This window comes from Oncorhynchus clarkii, chromosome 5 (assembly GCF_045791955.1).
Source record: "Oncorhynchus clarkii lewisi isolate Uvic-CL-2024 chromosome 5, UVic_Ocla_1.0, whole genome shotgun sequence".
Lineage (NCBI taxonomy): Eukaryota > Metazoa > Chordata > Actinopteri > Salmoniformes > Salmonidae > Oncorhynchus > Oncorhynchus clarkii.
In genome coordinates this window covers 78,752,054-78,773,576 of record NC_092151.1, presented here as the reverse complement: position 1 = coordinate 78,773,576, position 21,523 = coordinate 78,752,054, and the positions used below count along the sequence as shown (strand labels likewise).

General features: G+C 43.4%; 1 protein-coding gene across 2 annotated transcripts; it reads left to right on the top strand.

Annotated features, from left to right (window-relative positions):
• Window positions 1-5,279: 5,279 nt before the first annotated feature.
• On the top strand, window positions 5,280-21,349 carry LOC139410234 (MCM3 minichromosome maintenance deficient 3 (S. cerevisiae), like). Of its 2 annotated transcripts, none has more exons than XM_071155705.1 (17): window positions 5,280-5,339; window positions 5,426-5,538; window positions 9,910-10,118; window positions 10,303-10,433; window positions 10,551-10,789; window positions 10,937-11,045; window positions 12,755-12,908; window positions 13,235-13,366; window positions 13,626-13,834; window positions 14,973-15,147; window positions 15,318-15,444; window positions 15,566-15,716; window positions 18,250-18,390; window positions 18,504-18,589; window positions 20,522-20,598; window positions 20,777-20,849; window positions 21,139-21,349. In XM_071155705.1, the coding sequence occupies exons 1-17, from the start codon at window positions 5,280-5,282 to the stop codon at window positions 21,347-21,349; spliced, it is 2,397 nt and encodes a 798-aa protein (XP_071011806.1). The 2 variants fall into 2 exon arrangements, with proteins under 2 accessions (XP_071011806.1, XP_071011808.1); XM_071155707.1 differs by having other exon boundaries at window positions 21,124-21,349.
• Window positions 21,350-21,523: the final 174 nt, after the last annotated feature.

Here is a 21,523-nt window from a genome sequence, read left to right as displayed (position 1 = left end):
ACATATGAATCCGCGATCGCCTTTTGCTATAGTGGGGTACATCAATCTGGTATATCAATCTGGTATAAACGCATTTGTTCTCAGCTCGGGGAGTAAGAGACCGAGCGCTCTGAGTGGGGCTGGATTGCTGCTAATGATGGGCATCTGCTGCTCTGTGTCTGGAGCCTGAAGAGTGTGAAAGCAGCGCTCCCTAGTGTTCATGTGGGTTACAGACAACTCCACAGCCCTGATTGCAAAATGACAATTTGCTTCAAACCTAGTGCTCTTTGGCTGCATTTACACAGGCAGCTCAATTCTGATCTTTATTCGACGAATTGGAATAAGCTGATCTGATTGGTCAAAAGGACAATTAGTGAAAAAAATATCTGAATTGGGCTGCTTGTGAAAACATACTTCATGACTTCTGCAGAGTCATCAAACGAGCAAAATGATAATATAGGAATAAGTTGGAATCATATTACACAGGCACCGACCCAGAAGTGGCACCGACCCAGAAGATTGGGTGAATTCACTCTCAGAGGCCGACGAGAGTAAGGTCTTTAATCAGGTCGACACCAGCAAGTCCGCGGGGCCCGACGGTATTCCAGGGCGCATTCTCAGAAAATATGCAGAACAGCTGCCAGGCATATTCACTGTAATTTTCAACCTCTCTTTGTCCCAGTCTGTAATTGTCACGACTTCCGCCAAAGTCCGTCCCTCTCCTTGTTCAGGCGGCGTTCGGCGTCACCGGCTTTCTAGCCATCGCCGCTCCATTTTTCTATTATCCATTTGTTTTGTCTTGTTCCATTCACACCTGGTTTGCATTCCCCAATCACACTACATGTATTTATTCCTCTGTTCCCCCTCATGTCTTTGTGTGAAATTATTTATGTCTTATGTCTTGTAAGCACTAGGCTAAGCGTTTGTTATTTTCCGTGTGTTTTCACAAAGCTTATTTGTATTGTTATACATTTATGTTGTGTGACTATTGTGCGCGCTATACACTTTGCCTTGTTGGCTGGAGGAGGTTTTATATCTGTCTGTTCACGACTCTCTGCTCTCCTGCACCTGACTTCAGCACAAGTGCGCACACGCCTGACAGTAATCCGCACATTTTAAGATGACCACCATCATTCCTGTTCACAAGAATTCTAAGGCTGTAATCATGAAGTGCTTTGAAAGGCTGGTTATGGCACACATCAACTCCATCATCCCAGATACCTCTTGACCCACTCCAATTTGCATACCACCCCAACTGATCCATAGATGATGCGATCTTAACTGCTCTCCCCACTGCCCTCACCCACCTAGTTAAAAGGAATACCTACAGTTGAAGTCGGAAGTTTACATACACTTAGGTTGGAGTCATTAAAACTTGTTTTTCAACCACTCCACAAAATTCTTGTTAACAAACTATAGTTTTGGCAAGTCGGTTAGGACATCTATTTTGTGCATGACACAAGTAATTTTTCCAAAAATTGTTTACAGGCAGATTATTTCACTATATCACAAAGTGTAATTCACTGTATCACAATTCCAGTGGGTCAGAAGTTTACATACACTACGTTGACTGTGCCTTTAAACAGCATGGAAAATTCCAGAAAATTATGTCATGGCTTTAGAATATTCTGATAGGCTAATTGACATAATTTGAGTGTACCTGTGGATGTATTTCAAGGCCTACCTACTTTGCTTGACATTATGGGAAAATAAAAAGAAATCAGCCAAGACCTCAGAAAGGAAATTGTAGACCTCCACAAGTCTGGTTCATCCTTGTAAGCAATTTTCAAATGCCTGAAGGTACCACGTTCATCTGTACAAACAATAATATGCAAGTATAAATACCATGAGACCATGCAGCACTGAGGAAGGAGATACGTTCTGTCTCCAAGAGATGAACGTACTTTGGTGCAAAAAGTGCAAATCAATCCCAGAACAACAGCAAAGGACCTTGTGAAGATGCTGGAGGAAACAGGTACAAAAGTATCTATATCCACAGTAAAACGAGTCCTATATCGATATAACTTGAAAGGCCGCTCAGCAAAGAAGAAGCCACTGCCATAAAAAAAGCCAGACTACGGTTTGCAACTGCACATGGGGACAAAGATCATACTTTTTGGGGAAATGTCCTCTAGTCTGATGAAACAAAAATAGAACTGTTTGGCCATAATGACCATTGTTATGTTTGGAGGAAAAATTAGGAGGATTGCAAGCCGAAGAACACCATCCCAAACGTGAAGCACGGGGGTGGCAGCATCATGTTGTGGGGGTGCATTGCTGCAGGAGGGACTGGTGCACTTCACTTCAAATAGATGGCATCATGAGGGAAAAAATTATGTAGATATATTGAAGCAACATCTCAAGACATCCGTCAGGAAGTTAAAGCTTGGGTTCGCAAATGGGTCTTCCAAATGGACATTTGTACTGACTCTACACACACGCACACCCACTCACACAATGATCATATGCACTACTGCTACTCTGTTTATCATATACTATACATATCTACCTCTATCACTCCTGTTACGTTCCCCAGTTTCTGTGTTGTAGTTTGTGTATTTGAGTGTGTTTCAGGAGATGGCTTCCTGAAATCCCCCAGCAGCTGATTGGTCGACTCCACAATTAATTGGAGAGCTGACCCCGCCCCCTCGACAGGACGCAGCTGTCTCCAATTTCCAATGCCTTCAGAAGCTATAAAAGCCAGTGTTCTGTTGTTCAGGGGAGAGATGGATTGTGATATAGATCATTGCTGAGAGAGGAGGTTCATGGCTGAGGGGTATAGCATGTTGGTCGTTGGTATGTACTATGTTAGTAGTTGTTGGTAGCAGCTTTGGTATATTCTGTGTTTGTTAGTTTTTAGTTAGTTTTTTCTCAGTTTTGTTGTGAAGTGGATTGTTTAATATTCTGTTTAATTTGTTCCCAAGGGGAAGGCACCTAGGGAGTGCTTGGGCAAGAGGCCCGCGGGCATACATATACCCGTAGTATATTCACTGTCTAGGCACACTAGGTAAGACCTGGGTGGACCACCCCCTGTGTTTTGGTTAGGGCACCAGGTGGTGGTAAATAGTGGGTAGGCAGGTAAGGAGTGGGGGCTTTGAGATTTACTTTCTTTGTTTTGGGTCCGTCCAGCCCCTTTTCCCCATATTACCGTGTGACGGAATAAATTCCTAGTAAGCGGTGAATTCTGCCTTTTGTCATCCTTACTCGCACCTACAGTCCATACCTCTTTTGCTTCATGTTGAGTTGTAGCAGGGTGTTGCGTTCCCTCTTCAGAGGTGTGCGTAACACCAGTATCCCTGCACATTGTAAATATGATATTGACCCTGTATATAGTATGCTTTCTCGTTTTTATTTTTTATTCTACCTTATGCAATACTGAACAAAAATACAAACGCAACATCAAGTGTTGGTCCCATGTTTCATGAGCCAAGTGAAAATATCTAAAATGTTCCATATGCACAAAAAGCATGTTTCTCCCAAATTTTGTGCAAAAATTTGTTTACATCCCTGTTAAGCATTTCTCATTTGCCAAGATAAACCATTTACATGACAAGCGTGGCATATCAAGAACCTGATTAAACAGCATGATCATTACACAGGTGCACCTTGTGCTGGGGACAAAAGACCACTATAAAATGTGCAGTTTTGTCAACAATGCCACAGATGTTGAGGGAGTGTGCAATTGGTGTGCTCACTACAGGACTATCCACCAGAGCTGTTGCCAGAGAATTGAATGTTAATTTCTCTACCGTAAACTGCCTCAAGTCATATTAGAGAATTTGGCAGTACGTCCAGCCAGCCTCACAACCATAGACCACGTGTCACCACGACAGCCCAGGTGTTCCACATCTGGCCTCTTCACCTGTGGGATCGTCTGAGACCAGCCACCCAGACAGATGAAACAGGAGTATTTCTGTATGTAATAAAGCCCTTTTGTGGGAAAAAAACAACTGATTGGCTGGGCCTATGCCCTCCTAGGCAAACCCATGGCTGCGCACCTGCCCAGTCATGTGAAATGCATAGATTAGGGCCTAATTTATTTATTTAGACTTATTTCCTTATATAAACAGTAATTCAGTAAAATTGTTAATAGTTGCATGTTGTGTTCAAATTTTGTTAAGAATATTTTCAGTATAACATTGTTACTGATTACTGCATTGTGTTTAGAGCTAGCAAGAAAGGCATTTCACAGTATTTGTGCATATGACAACACTTGAATATTTGGGTGTATGATACTTTTGGTAAATAAACTCCAATCCATTAATTTAACCTAAAATGTGCCAAATCGGTGTGCATTTCAATTAAGTGGATCCCTCTCTCATCCTCTGCTTCTGTACTGATCGGAAATAACTGGACAGTTGAAAGCAAATCCCTTGTAAAGATCCACCACATTGCTTTCACCTTTCCTGATTCTTCTAATTAGTGCAAATGAGGGATGAAGGCCCAACTACTGAGATGCACCAAACATTATCTATTATATTGACAAGCGTGGCGTGGCAATTCTAAAGACGAAAATACTTGTCCTCAACAAGGGGGATCGATTCATCTCGCCCGGGCACACGTGTAGGCGTGTTTCACACCGGCATAAACCAGGCGCTGTGCCCCACTCTGTCCGAGGGCGAAGTCGGCTCAAAACATCAACTCATTAACTAGTCATGAGTAGGATACTGTGTTTTCACACGCAAAAGTGATTGCTTTTGATAGGAACGCTTTATATGCCTTCCCAATGAGAACTATTTTGAAAATTAAAACATTGATTTTATGGAAAAGATAAATATGTTTCTGGATGATGCACCAGGCTGTCTTGTTGCCAACATGACAGTGGCTCAGATTACTGTTCGATTCGCCCCAGGCCAGATTAATCGAACCCCCTCAATGATTGGAGATCAGGTGGGACCATTCTAGCCAATGAGAGGGAAGATACGCGTTGTTATACTCAACATTGCCAGAATGCCACGTGCAACCATTTATAGCAGTATATGTTTAACAGTTTAAACATTACGAAATTTATATTTAATCAAAAAAAGTCTCACGTAATTCTACTCTCATATATCTCCTTACAAAAAAGGGTTTATCTCACATAGACAGATTTTGGCAGAATAAATCCTATCGATTCGCCTGTTCCTTTCTGCATGCACTCACCCTGATTAGAAGTGTAAAACAACACCTGTAGATTTCTCAGTCCATCACACCTGCACATTTAATTACCCCAACCTGAATCTGGCCACGGCTTTTTGCCAGACTACAGTTTACCTGGAGGAGAAGACGGACCGTTGTATTTGCCCTGGGAAGGTGTTGAGATGGAAGATCTGGAACTGAGAGAGGCGCAGAGAGAATACTTGGACTTTCTGGACGACAATGTAAGTACAGAGGATAGTAGAATGTGTTACATAAAAATCAATCAAAAGTGCGGCAATGTAAGATGTGTTGCTTATTTATTTTGTAGCAAGATCAAGGAGTTTATCATGAGAGGGTCAGAAGTATGGTGTCAGAAAACCGGTGCCGCCTCATCGTGAACATCAACGACCTGAGAAGGAGGAACGAGAAGCGGGCCAAAGCGTGAGTATAGACCCTGACAAACAAACCCAGTTATTACTCGAGTTTCCCACGTTGGACATTGAGTGAAGAGGAAATTCCCATCTTTTGGAGGGCAGTGTAAGTATTTAACTTATTAACTAAATGTTTTTCAGCCTTTAGCCTTGATTAGGGTTTGAACCTCTCATTGTACATATCGAATCATGGTTATACCTTTACAAATTGTCAGTGCTATCCGAGATCCTTACAACGTCCATAATCTTGATATTAAATGTAAATTCCAATTAGGCGGAGAGATTAAATGTAAAGTCCAATGGGGGGGACTTCCCAAGGATACCTAATAGCACGTATCATTTCAAAATGCCCCCCCTATAGGTCAGAGATCAATCACAATGTGATTAGAAAACATGTTCAACAACCGCTTTTTCCGTTTTCAGGGGAAGTGGAAGAGGCAACTTCTGGGTTTGACCACTAAACCCACAGGTGCAACATCGAGACTTCCTGGAAGGCTTGAGTAACAGACCAGGTTTTGAGAAGTAAAAAATTCCTCCTTAGTAGTTAAGTTTTGCCAAATCTGAAGGCATAACCTAGATTCAAGCCAATTTCATAAGTAGTTGAACATGTTATTACTCCAAACTTGTGAAAGTGACAAACTGACATGTTTTAATTTTAGGCAAAAACTTCTTTTATATCAAAGGAGTTCCTTTGATTTGATGGCCTGCACGTGTAGTTTGGCTCAAGATGATTTAGACCAACTCACAATGACTACAAGTGAGATCAGGGATTTCTATTGGAAAATCTGTTTTATCCCACCATACTGTACAGCCTTTGTTAACAAGGCAACATATCTTTACTCCACATTTACTGGATTGGTTGAACAGTGCAGGAAAAAAAAGTAGCCCTAAACCCCATTTTTTTGAAAATTATCCCACCCCAACCATGTGAAAAAAATTGTAACAGTATTTCTGATTGTCTTAACTCTCTGTATACTTTTAATGTGGGGCTGTGACAGTTACTTTCAAATGAGTGACATAATGTCTTAATTCACCACTACTAATGAGATGGGTGTGCTTGATGCATGTTACGTTTGCTCTTCTAAGTCAGGGGACGTGATTGTTTAATCTCTGCGGTCACATCCAATCTGGATCGATATTTGGTTTTAATGCAGATGATGCTTTCAAAAATACAAGGTAGAATCATGTCAATTATCTTCAGGTCGGTGCTCTAGCAAAGGGGTCTGGGTTCCTGAGTTGGAATGCCAAGTTGAATGACAGTTCAAAATGATTTTTCCCAGTCGGACCCCCCCAGAGTTCCCAGTTAGTGACCCATGAATGTGTTGTCTGCAGCATTCGGTCACATGACAGCTCGTTCAGCTGTTCAATTTAATTTACCAGTATGTCAACTGAGCCAGGGATAACAGTCAAATGGAATGGAAAGTAGGTCCCAAAATGGTCTTTCCTAGCATTGGAGGTGAGCAGCCTTCACTCATGTGGGACGCTTACTGATGCTGTTCTCTGTTAGAAACATGCACAGCCGAGGGACGGGGGCATGGTTCGCATTTGAAATACTCTCTCTTCAATAAGTATTCTTTCCTCTGATTCCACTGACTCGGTCGCTCGTCTGTAGAATGTTTTTGTATTTCCCCTGCATGCTTGCGTTCAGTTCGTTCAGTTTATCAAATACACTGCCGTAAAAAAGTACACTGAACAAAAATATAAACACAAATTAAATAAAATATCCCAGAAATGTTCCATATGCACAAAAATCTTGTTTCTATAAAATTGTGTGCACCAATGTCTTTACGTCTCTGTTAGAGTATTTCTTATTTGCCAAGGTAATCCATCCACCTGACAGGTATGGCATATCAAGAAGCTGAATAAACAGCATGAACATTACACAGGTTCACTTTGTGCTGGGGACAATAAAAGGCCACTCTAAAATATGCAGTTTTGTGACGCATGTCATCCAAAAAGTTAGACTTTTGAATCATCTGTCCACAGAACATTCTTCCAAGATTCTTGATGATCATCCAGGTGCTTCCAGGAGCTGTTTGGTGAACTTGAGTCAACTTTTTGGATGACATGGTTCTCGTTATGCCTGGCAAAAAAACAAACACTGCATTCAACAGTAAGAACCTCATACCAACAGTGAAGCTTGGTATTGTGATGGTTTGGGGATGCTTTGCTGCCTCAGGACCTGGAAGACTTGCCTTAATAGAAGGAACCATGAATTCTGCTCTGTATCAGAGCATTCTACAGGACAATGTCAGGCCATCCATCTGTGATCTGAAGCGCAGCTGGGTCATGCAGCAAGACAATTATTCTAAACACACAATCAAGTCTTCATGAAAATGGCTAAAAGGCAACAAATTTGAAGTTTTGGAATGGCGTAGTCAAATCCAGACCTTATCCCAATTTGAGATGTTGTGCAGGACTTGAAACGAGCGGTTCATGCTTGAAAACACACAAATGTTGCCGAGTTACAGCAGTTCTGCATGAAAGAGTGGGCCAAAATTCCTCCACAGCGACATGACTCAACTACTACATTAACCGTTTGGTTGAAGGTGGCACAACCAGTTGAGGGTAAGGGGGCAATTACTTTTCCCACACAGGGCAATTGGGTGTTGCATTACTTTGTTTATGTAATTGTTATTTGTTCCCTATCTAATATTAGGTTTTAGTTGGAGATCTGATAACATTCAGTATCAAAAATATGCGGAAGTTAGAAAGGGGGCAAATACTTTTTCACGGCCCTGTATCTCTGTTACATAGGCAAGGATACATTTTGTCATGACAGTCAACCAAGTATTTTTTAAATTAATTTTTTTACCTCCGTTGTGAATGACAACAGATCCCCTCTCAATGTGAAAAATCTGCCCAACACTCCTCGATAACCACCAAGTGTGAAATATATTTATCTAAAATATAAATACAACAATTTGGATGACTGGATGTCAGACTATCCCGCAGGTGAAGAAGCCGGATGTGGAGGTCCTGGGCTGGCGTGGTTACACGTGGTCTGTGGTTCATTCCTGCAGTGAGCATGCCAATTGCACACTCCCTCAAAGTGTGAGACATCTGTGGCATTGTGTTGTGACAAAACTGCACATTTATAGTGGCCTTGTATTGTCCCCAGCACAATGTGCACCTGTGTAATGATCATGCTGTTTAATCAGCTTTTTGATATGCCACACCTGTCAGATGTATTATCTTGGCAAAGGAAATAAGCAAATGTGTGCACAAAATTTGAGAGAAATAAGCTTTTTCTGCATATGGAACATTTCTGGGAACTTATTTCAGCTCATGAAACATGGGACCAACGCTACATGTTGTGTTCATATTTTGTTCAGTAAAGAACTGTGGTGGATGCCAAGTGGTGGATTGTCATGTTCTGATAACATCGCCACATAGTTTTGCCAACAGGCATGCGCAGTGGATGTGGTTTGATGTAGTTATAATGCAGCAGGTAACTTCGATTGTTATCTGAGTTCTGTGTTAAGCTCTTTTGCCGCTAGTTCCTCTCGGTGTATCATAAAATGCTTCCATATGAAGCTAGAGTGTAGCGGTCTGCCAGCCATAGATGGATCCCTATCTGTGCAAAAGCCTACCATTCGATTCCATGGAATCTGTTTTTCGTCAATATAGCCTCGCAGCACTCTGAACATCCAATCTCCTGTGCCGTTCCATGCTCGGAAATTGTGAGAAAGATGTGTCCTCGTGAATAGCATCCTCGGACATGTATAGCGATTTTGGGGGGGACCTGTGCATGGGCATCTCGGCCCTCAAAGCTATCGTCCATTTGGAGAGCATAAGCCGGGGAGTTTCTGATTGCTAGCAAAAGCATACATTCTTACAAAGGTGTTTCTGTGAGTTTGTGCATCTGCCTCCCCACACATGGTGAAAACAATATCATTAGTGGCCGGTTATATCAGTCTCTGCAATAGTGTCATCGTGTAGTGGGAATGATACAAGTGCAACGGTCAAGTGTGGCCTTTTCCCATGATCTAAGGGCTCTCTCTGGTTGAACTTTACATTTTGATTCATTTTCATTCAGATTAAGGTTAACCAGAATATTATGTATTTTATTTCTTTTTCAGGATTTTGGAAATTCTCACGACACCATTATCATATCAGGCGAACCCACATGGGGTCGCAACCCCTAGCTTGGGAACTGCTGAGTAACTGAATTTCTTGTTCACTTAATTTTTCTCATCAATTCATGCACCTTGTTGGAGAGCGAGGTAGCGGCAGTGTTCCATTCCCTTTATTGATCCTTGAGTGACAAATGCCAAGTGGTGGATAAAATGTTGTAATTGGTTTGAGGCCTGTATTCCTGATTTTGTTTAAAATAAATGAGAATTTGTTTATAAAATAGACTTTTAAATACTCTTTTCAGATTGCTGAAAGACTCCTTCATTGAACTCGTTGCTTTCCAAGGAGCTCTGAAGGACTTTGTTGCGTCCATCGACGCAACCTATGCCAAACAGTTTGAGGAGTTCCATGTGGGGTTCGAGGGTAGCTTTGGAACCAAGCACGTGACCCCTCGAACCCTCGCGGCACGATATCTCGGGAACCTGATTTGCGTGGAAGGAATCGTTACCAAGTGTAAGTATATAATGAATTTGAATTGCTCATTATCCAGTTGTATTCAGATTGATCAATTGACCATTCTTTACCACGCAACCTTTCTTGGTTCCTCCTTATTAGAATTACACTACTGCAATCCCATTCAACGGATATTCTACTCAAAATAACTAACAGCCTGCATGTGTTTCTGTCATTGTGGTAGGTTCTCTGGTGAGGCCTAAGATCACCCGTAGTGTCCACTACTGTCCAGCCACTAAGAAAACCTTGGAGAGGAAGTACACTGACCTGACCTCCCTGGACGCTTTTCCTTCCAGCTCCATATACCCTACCAAGGTGTGTAACTGTGCAATTTTGAATGGTGCTCTATCCCTCCCCATGCTCCCCTATCTACAACATTCCTGCGACAGATATCACACAAACTTCTTTGCCACCTCTCTCCTTGGTCTATAGGATGAGGAGAACAACCCTTTAGAGACAGAGTTTGGGCTATGTGTCTATAATGACCACCAGACCCTGACCATCCAGGAGATGCCTGAGAAGGCCCCTGCCGGACAGCTCCCCCGCTCTGTGGACATAATCGCTAACGATGACCTGGTCGACAAGGTCAAACCGGGCGACCGTGTTCAGATGGTTGGGATCTACCGCTGTCTGCCGGCCAAACAAGGAGGCTTCACCTCTGGCACCTTCAGGTGGGTGGGTGTGGGATGTGTTCTGCTTCCAAATAGTTTTGATGAAGGGTTGGGGTAAATTTCAATTCAGGAAGTAAATAAAATAAGTCCTGTTGCTTTTCAATTATCCTTTTTATTTTAGTGAACACAACCTTCTGTTTAATGCAGGACGATTCTGCTGGCCAATCACGTGAAGCGGATGAGTAAAGAAATCGTGCCAACCTTTTCTGCTGAAGATATTAATAAAATCAAGAAGTTCTGTAAAGCCCATTCTAAAGTAAGTCACTGACTCTAAAGCGTCTTGCATTGAACTCTGATGGGAAACTCTACTACAGTATCTTGTGGTAGAGCATTTTAAATGACGATCAAGGTGTTTCATACAATCAGACGATCGGATCACTTCTTGGCATGCAAACTGTTACATCACATTTGGTATACAGTGCATTCGGAAAGTATTCAGATCCCTTGACTTTTTCCACATTGTTACATTAGACTTTTTCTAAAATGGATTAAATGTTTTTCCTCAATCTACACAACTCCAAATTGACAAAGCAAAAACAGGTTTTTAGACATTTTTGCAAATGTATTACAAATAAACTGAAATATTACATTTACGTAAGTATTCATACCCTTTACTCAGTACTTTGTTGACGCACCTTTGGCAGTGATTACAGCCTTGAGTCTTCTTGGGTATGATGCTACAAGCTTAGCACACCTGCATTTGGGGAGTTTCTCCCATTCTCTGCAGATCCTCTCAAGCTCTCTCAGGTTGGATGGGTAGCGTTGGTGCACAGCTATTTTCAGGTCTCTCCAGAGATGTTAGCTCGGTTTCCAGTCCGGGCTCTGGCTGGGCCACTCAAGGACATTCAGAGACTAGTCCTGAAGCAACTCCTGCATTGTCTTGGCTGTGTGCTTAGGGTTGTTGTCCTGTTGGGAAGTGAACCTTCGTCCCAGTCCGAGGTCCTGAGTGCTCTGGAGCAGGTTTTCATCAAGGATCGCTCTGTTCATCTTTCCCTCGATCCTGACTAGTCTCCCAGTCCCTGCCGCTGAAAAATATCCCCACTGCATGACGCTGCCACCACCATTCTTCACCGTAGGGATGTTGCCAGGTTTCTTCCAGACGTGACACTTTGTATTCAGGCCAAAGAGTTCAGTCTTGCTTCCATCAGACCCTTTTGGCAAATTCCAAGCTGGCTCTCATATGCCTTTTACTGAGGTGTAGCTTCCATCTGGCCACTACCATAAAAGCCTGATTGGTGGAATGCTGCAGAGATGGTTGCCTTTCTGGAAGGTTCTCCCATCGCCACAGAGGAACTCTAGAGCTCTGTCAGTGACCATCAGGGTTTTGGTCACCTCCCTGACAAAGGCCCTTCTCCCGCGATTGCTAAGTTTGGCCAGGCAGCCAGCTCTAGGAATAGTCTTGGCGGTTCCAAACTTCTTCCATTTAAGAATGATGGAGGGCACTGTTATTGGGTACCTTCAATGCTGCAGACATTTTTTGGTACCCTTTCCCAGATTTGTACCTCAACACAATCCTGTCTCGAAGCTCTACTGACAAATACTTTCATGGCTTGGTTTTTGCTCTGACTTGTACTGTCAACTGTGGGACCTTATGTAGACAAGTGTGCCTTTCCAAATCATGTCCAATCAATTGAATTTACCACAGGTGTACTCCAAGTTGTAGAAACATCTCCAGGATGATTAATGGAAACAGGATGCACCTGAGCTCAATTGAGTCGCATAGCAAAGGGGCTGAAAACGTATGTAAATTAATTAGCAAAAATTACCAACCTTCTGTTGCTTGTCATTATGGGGTATGTCTAGATTGAGGATTTTTTTATTTAATACATTTTTGAACAAGGCTGAAAAGTAACAAAATGTGGAAACTCAAAGGGTCTGAATGCACTGTGTACCAGTTGGCTCATTTGATACCAATGCTCTTCAGTCATACACATGTCAGTTTTCTGTGTCATGATTGTTTTCCAGGATGTGTTTGAGCATCTGAGCTGCTCACTGGCTCCCAGTATACATGGCCATGAGTACATAAAGAAGGCCATTCTGTGTCTACTGCTGGGGGGCAACGAGACCATCCTGGAGAATGGGACACGTATCCGTGGAGACATCAACATACTGCTGATAGGTTAGTCTTATAGTCAACCACTACTATTGATGGGTTGGAGTAATTTCTAAGACTTTTTTGTGGTCTAGCTCTATGGTTGTCCTGATTCTTCTCTGCAAGTGTACACCTGCGCACTTCACGGGTCTAACCATGGTGGGAACTTCCTCTGGCTGGTTGGAACTCCCTCTAGCTGATGCTAACACCAATCCAATGCTTTCAAATCCATAACAGGAAGTGTGCAAGTGCACACTTTACACATTGTTGCACATCGGGATGTAGCTTAACATTGAACTCCATGCATGGCCTCTTCTGTTTGTCTCTAACCTGGTTGGTCTCTCTCTGGTCAGGTGACCCGTCGACGGCTAAGTCCCAGCTGCTGCGCTACGTCCTGCACACTGCTCCACGGGCCATACCAACTACAGGACGTGGATCAACTGGCGTGGGGTTGACCGCCGCTGTCACCACAGACCAGGAGACTGGTATGGAGAACTATTTGGGGATGTCATTTTTAATGATTGTGCTCTTGTTATTTGTCTGCATCCTGTTATTCCCGCTCCATCCACCTTCATAAAAACGGAGTTCCCGCAGAGAAAAATATCATTATTGAAGCTGATACTCCTTCCTCTTCCACCTATTTACCATAATTATTATCCCACTCTGCATACCACTCACGCGATGCACACGCTTCTGTTCATACCCTTTCTCGCTATGTCTCCATCCCTCTCACTTCCTCTCCAGGTGAGCGACGGCTGGAGGCCGGGGCTATGGTGCTGGCAGACAGAGGAGTGGTGTGCATCGACGAGTTTGACAAGATGTCTGACATGGACCGCACAGCCATCCACGAGGTGATGGAACAGGGCCGTGTCACCATCGCCAAGGCTGGCATAATGGCCAGGCTCAACGCCCGTTGCAGTGTGCTAGCCGCCGCTAACCCAGTCTACGGCAGGGTGAGGCGAGCTAATGCTAACCCAGTCTGTCTATATAATCTAAGACCATGTATAGTGCTGTGAAAAAGTATTTGCCCCCTTTCTAATAAAGTGATCTTGAGTGAACAAAAAACATAACAATTACATATTTCATGAACAAATTTCTGCAACACCCATTGGCCCCTTACACTCGGAACTGTTGTGCCACCTTTAGCTGCAATGACTGCAATCAAACGCTTCCTCACGTCGCCGTGGAGGAATTTTGGCCCACTCTTTCAGGCAGAACTGCTGTAACTGGGCAACATTTGTGGGTTTTCAAGCATGAACTGCTTGTTTCAAGTCCTGCCTCAACATCTCAATTGGGATAAGGTCTGGACTTTGACTACGCCATTCCAAAACTTCAAATTTGTTGCCTTTTTAGCCATTTTCATGTAGACTTGATTGTGTGTTTGGAATAATTGTCTTGCTGCATGACCCAGCTGTGCTTCAGATCACAGACGGATGGCCTGACATTGTCCTGTAGAATGCTCTGATACAGAGCAGAATTCATGGTTCCTTCTATTAAGGCAAGTCATCCAGGTCCTGAGGCAGCAAAGCATCCCCACACACGTTGCTGATTTTAAAGCAGTTATGCATGGAAGAGTGGGACAAAATTCCTCCACAGCGATGTGAGAGACTGATCAACTACAGGAAGCATTTGGTTGCAGTCATTGCAGCTAAAGGTGGCAAAACCAGTTTGAGTTTAAGGGGGCAATTACTACTTCACACAAGGGAATTAGGTTTTGCCTAACTTTAATTAGATAAATAAAACTGACTTATTCTAATATTAGGATTTGGTTGAAGATCTGATTAACATTTCGGTATCAAAAAAAAAATTCACAGCACTGTATAACAGGATGTCACAGCTACTTGCCAATAATCCTCCATCTCAATAACTGGAATACATAGACTTTCCTCACCGCCTTCTTAATGCACCGTCATTGGGCTCGACCTGGACAAGGCTTTGCATAGATTCGCCAATCTTAATCACATAAATTGTTTTTTGGGATGCAAGTTCATTTGTAGGTTAGTAATTCTTTGTGCGGATCAATCCATTTTGTACACACTGTTCATGTCTCTGTGACAACCTATGTATGTTTTCTCTTACCTTTCCTTACAGTACGACCAGTATAAGACTCCCATGGAGAACATCGGTCTGCAGGACTCTCTGTTGTCTCGGTTCGACCTTCTCTTCATTGTTCTGGACCAGATGGATGCAGACAGTGACAGGAAGGTCTCGGAGCATGTTCTACGCATGCATCGCTACAGAGCACCAGGGGAGCAGGAGGGAACAGGTGGGGTACACTACTGACTAAATACACCTGCTAATGCACTGCTTCTCATTCAAAAGAACAAAGATTATTTTTTATCAAACCAGTGGAAATGATTTCTGATTTAGTACCTGGTGTGTGGATTTTTGTTGCTCACTATCTGATCTGTTGATTGATGCCCCTGTACCCTGCAGCCATGCCCATGGGCAGCACTGTGGATGTGTTCGCCACAGAGGACCCCAACCTCACAGAATCCGCCGAACAGGAACTCCAGATCTACGAGAAGAAGGACAATGTCCTGCACGGACACCGGAATAAAAAGTATCCAGCAAAACCTCCATTATTACACTCGTAGTACATTAAACATTATGTTCTTATAGAACCCCCCCCCCCCCTGCCTTTCTTATAGAACCCCTGCCTTTTTCTGTCTGTCATCCTCCAGGGAGAAAGTAGTTACCATGGAGTTTATCAGGAAGTACATCCACGTGGCTAAGCTGGTGAAGCCTGTTCTAACCCAGGAGACCTCAGACCACATAGCAGAGGAGTACTCCAAGCTCCGCAGCCATGACCAAGTGAACGCCGAATCAGCCAGGGTCTGTAGTACTTACATGCACTATATTACCAAAAGTATGTGGTGGACACCTGCTCGTTAAACATCTCATTCCAAAATCATGGGCATTATATGGAGTTGTCCCCCCCCCCCCCCCCCCCCCCTGCTGCTATAACAGCCTCCACTCTTCTGGGAAGGCTTTCCCCTAGATATTGTAACATTGTTGTGGGGACTTCCTTCCATTCAGCCACGAGCATTAGTGAGGTCGGGCACTGATGTTGGGTGATGAGGCCTGGCTCGCAGTCAGTGTTCTAATTCATCCAAAGGTGTTCAATGGGGTTGAGATCAGGGCTCTGTGCGGGCCAGTCAAGTTCATCCACACCGATCTCTACAAACCATTTCTATATAAACTTCTCTTTGTGCAAGGGGGCATTGTCAGCTGAAACAGGAAAGGACCTTCCACAAAGCACAGAATTGTCTAAAATATCATTGTAAGCTGTAGCATTAAGATTTCCAGTCACTGGAACTAAGGGGCCTATCCCGAACCATGAAAAGCAACCCCAGACCATTATGCCTTCCCCACCAAACTTGACAGTTGGCACTATGCATTTGGGCAGGTAGCGTTCTCCTGGCATCCGCCAAACCCAGATTTGTCCGTCGTACTGCCAGATGGGGAAGCGCGATTCATTACTCTAGAGTAGTGGTCACCAACCGGACTTGTCAATTTCCAAGGCATTTCTAGTTGATCTCCAAACATTTCTGTAAAAAACCCAACAATAAAACCTTCTGTTCCTATTTTTTTTATTAGTCTCGGGCTGTTGGTGATAAGTGCAGCCAATTCAGCTTCCCTGCACGCTGGGTAGTCAAACTGTTGCCATTTCATGTGTCGGAAGGTACAAACTCTGCCTTTTCGGTGGACTTGGAGAGGAAATCAAGTGCACTATGCCTCTGCTGGCCAATCAGATTGCTCAGATGACCGAGTCTGCAGTAACGTAGCAGGCATAAGAAAGCAAAATTGATTTCAAAACGTTTACAAACATGACTAGAGAGAGACTGTTAACGAATACAGCAGAGCTGCTGTTTTTGAGTGAGTTCATGTTTAATTTCTTACTCTGCACTGTCAACACTTTGTATTCAACACTTTTATAAACCAAAAAATGCATGTTCTTCCTATTTCCACTCATCGCTACAACAAGTAGTGCAGCAGTAATGAATGAGTAGGAAAATGTATCTTGTTATAAGCGGCTTGGGTCTTTAATATCAAGGAATATTTCACTTTCTCTGTTAATTGAAGTAACAACATGAATTTGTACATGAGGCAGAAGTAATGCAGTGCGACTCGTTTCGCCATCAGCTGGAAGACGGTGTGCCTTTTGGTCAGTGGAGGAAAAGGAGAGCAAGCGGAGGGATGTTGAGACGGTTCCTCAGTCTGCTGCTCTCTCCCTCCTCTGAGGCTGACCATCAGATGTAGGCACCATCAGCCCAGTAAAATAAGTAATACAACAATGGATCTATTACCAGTGATCATATAGCCTGCCTCAAACGTTGAAATATAATTTTAAATGTTCCAAACAATGCATTGGCAGATAAATTCAAGCAAAGCCAGTATGTGGTGATAATGTATATATGCCTATAGCTTAGTGCACAAACCTCATTGCTACAACTGTTTTTAATAGGTTATTGTTGCATAGGCTTACATTTAAGTCATGGTAATAAAAAATCAGAGCGGTAGATCTCAGCATGCATTTTGACTCAAAGTGATCTTGACTCAGTTAAGGTTGACCACTGCTCTAGAGAGTGTTTCCACTGCACCGGTCCAATGGCAGCAAACTTTACACCACTCCAGCCGATGCTTGACATTACACATGGTGATCTTAGACTTGTGTGCGGCTGCTCTGCCATAGAAACCCTTTTAATGAAGCTTCCGACCAACAGTTCTTGTGCTGACTTTGCTTCCAAAGGCAGTTTGAAACTCTGTAGTGAGTGTTGCAACCGAGGATGGACAACTTTTACGTGCTTCAGCACTTGCCGGTCCCGTTCTGAGCTTGTGTAACCTACCACTTCACTGCTGAGCTGCTGTTGCTCATAGACATTCAACTTCAAAATAACTGCACTTACAGTTGACCGGGGCAGCTCTAGAAGGGCAGAAATTTGACGAACTGACTTGTTGGAAAGGTGGCATCCTATGATGGTGCCACCTTGAAAATCACTGAGCTCTTCAGTAAGGCCAATGTTTGTCTATGGAGATTGCATGGCTGTGCTTTTTATTTTTTTAATACCTGTCCGCAACTGGTGTGGCTGAAATAGCTGAATCCACTCATTTGATGGGGTGTCCACATACTTGTGTATCTTATCCGGCACTTTACTGGAGTCTAAAAGCTGTTTAGGAATTATGGAATACTTTTGTTATTATTGCATTGGGAATCCTTTCCTGATTGTTATGCCCAGTTTACAATCCTGTATGTAAAATGATGATACAGTCAATCAATTAATCATGGAAACATGCACTATTGGTTTGGCAGTGTCTGCTTCAAATAGACATTGTACTTTGTGTTGATGGGTTGTCTGCCATGTAGACAATGCCGGTGACAGCCCGAGCACTAGAGACAATGATACGATTGTCCACTGCCCACGCCAAAGCACGTATGAGCAAGACCACAGACTTGGTTGACGCAGAGGCTGCCCTGGAGCTCATGCAGTTTGCCTACTTTAAAAAGGTAACGTTGGGATCAAACAGTTTGACACTGGATACATTCCTTCATTTAATTTGGAGACAAAATGATTAACTTTATGGATAGGCTTTAATTCATGTTGCTATGTCTACATGTAGATTCTGGAGAAGAGGAGGAAGGTTGTCGAGGACGACATGGGTGTGACTCAGAGCCAGGAAGTGGCCAGTCAGAGGACAAGCACCAGGTCTGAGCCCATATTCAAAAAGCAGCTCTGACTAAGAATGCTGGTTATAGGATCAGTTCAGCATTTTGGCTCATAATGAAAAAAATATACAATAGATTGTATATCGCTCTTTTCACTACGAGAATCTGAGGCTTCAATAAAAACAAACTAAATCAAATCTAGGGTTCTGGCAGGTCATGGACGATTTTCTTCTAGAGCGTCAGACGATGGGGGTGACCGTTCTAGTACAGTGGCTTGCGAAAGTATTCACCCCTCTTGGTGTTTTTCCTATTTTGTTGCCTTACAACCTGGAATTAAAATGTTTTTTTGGGGGGGGGGGGGGGGGGGGGGGGGGGGGGGGGTTGTTATCATTTGATTTACACAACTTGCCTACCACTTTGAAGATGCAAACAACAAATAAGACAAAATAATTGAACTAGTCACCCCCCAAGTCAATACTTTGTAGAGCCACCTTTTTTGCAGCAATTACAGCTGCAAGTATCTTGGTATGTATATAAGCTTGGCACATCTAGCCACTAGGATTTTTGCCCATTCTTCAAGGCAAAACTGCTCCAGCTCCTTCAAGTTGGGTGGGTTCTGCTGGTGTACAGCAATCTAAGTCATAACACAGATTCTCAGCTGGATTGAGGTCTGGGCTTTGACTAGGCCATTCCGGGACATTTAAATGTTTCCCCTTAAACCACTCGAGTGTTGCTTTAGCAGTATGCTTAGGTTCATTGTCCTGCTGGAAGGTGAACCTCCATTCCAGTCTCAAATCTCTTGAAGACAAACAGGTTTCCTTCAAGAATTTCCCTGTATTTAACACCATCCATCATTCCTTCAATTCTGACCAGTTTCCCAGTCCCTGCTGAGGAAAAACATCCCCACAGCATGATGCTGCCACCACCATGCTTCACTGCGGGGATGGGTTTTCTCGGTGATGAGGTGTTTGGTTTGTGCCAGACAGTGTTTTCCTTGATGGCCAAAAAGCCCAATTTCAGTATCAACTGACCAGAGTACCTTCTTCATATGTTTGGAGAGTCTCCCACATGCCTTTTGGTGAACACCAAATGTGTGTGCTTATTTTTTTTCTTTCAGCAAAGGCTTTTTTTCTGGCCACTCTTCCTTAAAGCCCAGCTCTGTGGAGTGTACGGCTTAAAGTGGTCCTATGGATAGATACTCCAATCTCCGCTGTGGAGCTTTGCAGCTCCATCTTTGGTCGCTTTGTTGCCTCTCTGATTAATGCCCTCCTTGCCTGGTCTGATGGTATTGGTGGGTGGCCCTCTCTTGGCAGGTTTGTGGTGCCATATTCTTCAATTTTTTTAAATAATGGATTTAATGGTGCTCTGTGGGATGTTCAAAGTTAGATTTTTTTTTTTTGTAACCCAACCCTGATCTCTACTTCAAGTTTGTCCCTGACCTGTTTGGAGAGCTCCTTGGTCTTCATGGTGACTCTTGCTTAGTGGTGCCCATTGCTTAGTGGTGTTGCAGACTCGGGCCTTTCAGAACGTGTGTGTGTGTGTGTGTGTGTGTGTGTGTGTGTGTATATATATATACTGAGATCATGTGACACTTAGATTGCACACAGGTGGACTTGAACTAATTGTGACTGGTTGCACCAGATCTTATTTAGGGGCTTCATAGCAAAGGGGTGAACACATGTGCACTCAGCACTCATTTTTTTTTCACTTCACCAATTTGGACTATTTGTGTGTCCATTACATGAAATCCAAATAAACATCAACAAAATAGGAAAAATGCCAAGAGGGATGAGTACTTTTGCAAGGCACTGTATAGACACAAGGGAACCTGATCCCAGATGAGTGCTCTTACTGACATTTTTTGAATACAGGCTTATCTCAAGGATGTAGGAACTGGAGAGATTGGTTGCATCAAAGACTAGGTGTGAATAATCTTAAATGGCTGCCTTTGTCTTCTTTCCTTCATGACCAGGAAGCGTAAGGAAAACATGGACGTGACAGATGCTGGAGCAGAGTCTGACCCTTATGAGTTTGAGGATGAGGAACACGGTAAGGCGCCCGCGCACACACCCTGCACGTACAAGGTCTGTCTGTACCCCACCTGGTCACCAATAGAGCTCAGTTCTTAGGGTTATAAACCATTTCTCTATCTGCACCATTGTAAATACTTTATTTTGATGACTAAGAATCATCATACATTTCTTATCCCTCTCTTTCTCCCTCCTAGCCCAGTCTATTCTGAAACACAAGAATACTACCTCTCAGAGCCTGAGGACAGGACAGGACATCAGACAGGACAGGTACATCTCCCCTCTACTCCTTTTTATTTCAGTAACCTTAACTCTACTGGACCTTACTGGTCACAGAGTACTGCACCACTTAGCTACTCTACTGTCAGAACTGGTGATTTTAAAGGTAGGCTACACCTTGTCAGGGATTGGTACTGCTCAAACACTAAACAAAATCAACCTCTAAGCCTGTTGCAGGAAGAATGGCATGTAAAAAATGATTAGCCCATTTATCCGCTCTTCGGAGACAGTCCAGGTGGGATGACGTTCGTTTGTGTATTCTCAAACCCCTCCTGCCCAGGCTGAAGCTGTTTAAGGCTGCTCTGATGAAGGCCTTCCAGACTACACGTTCCCAGTCTGTAGCGGTGACGGAGCTCATGACCCTGGTCAATAAGACCACACACGGTCAGGACGACCATGAGTTTGACGAGCAGGAGGTAGAGAAGCTGCTGGGGCGCATGCAGGCCGACAACCAGGTCATGATGTCAGAGGGCGTGGTCTTCCTAATTTAGAGCTGGGGCAGCCAATCACAAGAGCCAGTCCCAACCTGTCTGGTCTACTCATGGTCATCATAAACTGTCTCTAATAAATGGGTTGAGCATGAAATGTGGTCTGGAGTTTGTTCAAATGTAAATGTGGAGTTATTGAAAGGCCCTCTGTAAGTGTGGGAGTTTATCCAGGAACCA

Bases quoted from the DNA above. Each gene is read 5' to 3' on its own strand.
- LOC139410234 (XM_071155707.1), top strand. From the start codon at position 5,280: ATGGAAGATCTGGAACTGAGAGAGGCGCAGAGAGAATACTTGGACTTT. The intron at 5,340-5,425 runs GTAAGTACAGAG...TTTATTTTGTAG, and splicing joins TGGACTTTCTGGACGACAAT to CAAGATCAAGGAGTTTATCA. The intron at 20,599-20,776 runs GTAAGGCGCCCG...TCTCCCTCCTAG, and splicing joins GTTTGAGGATGAGGAACACG to CCCAGTCTATTCTGAAACAC.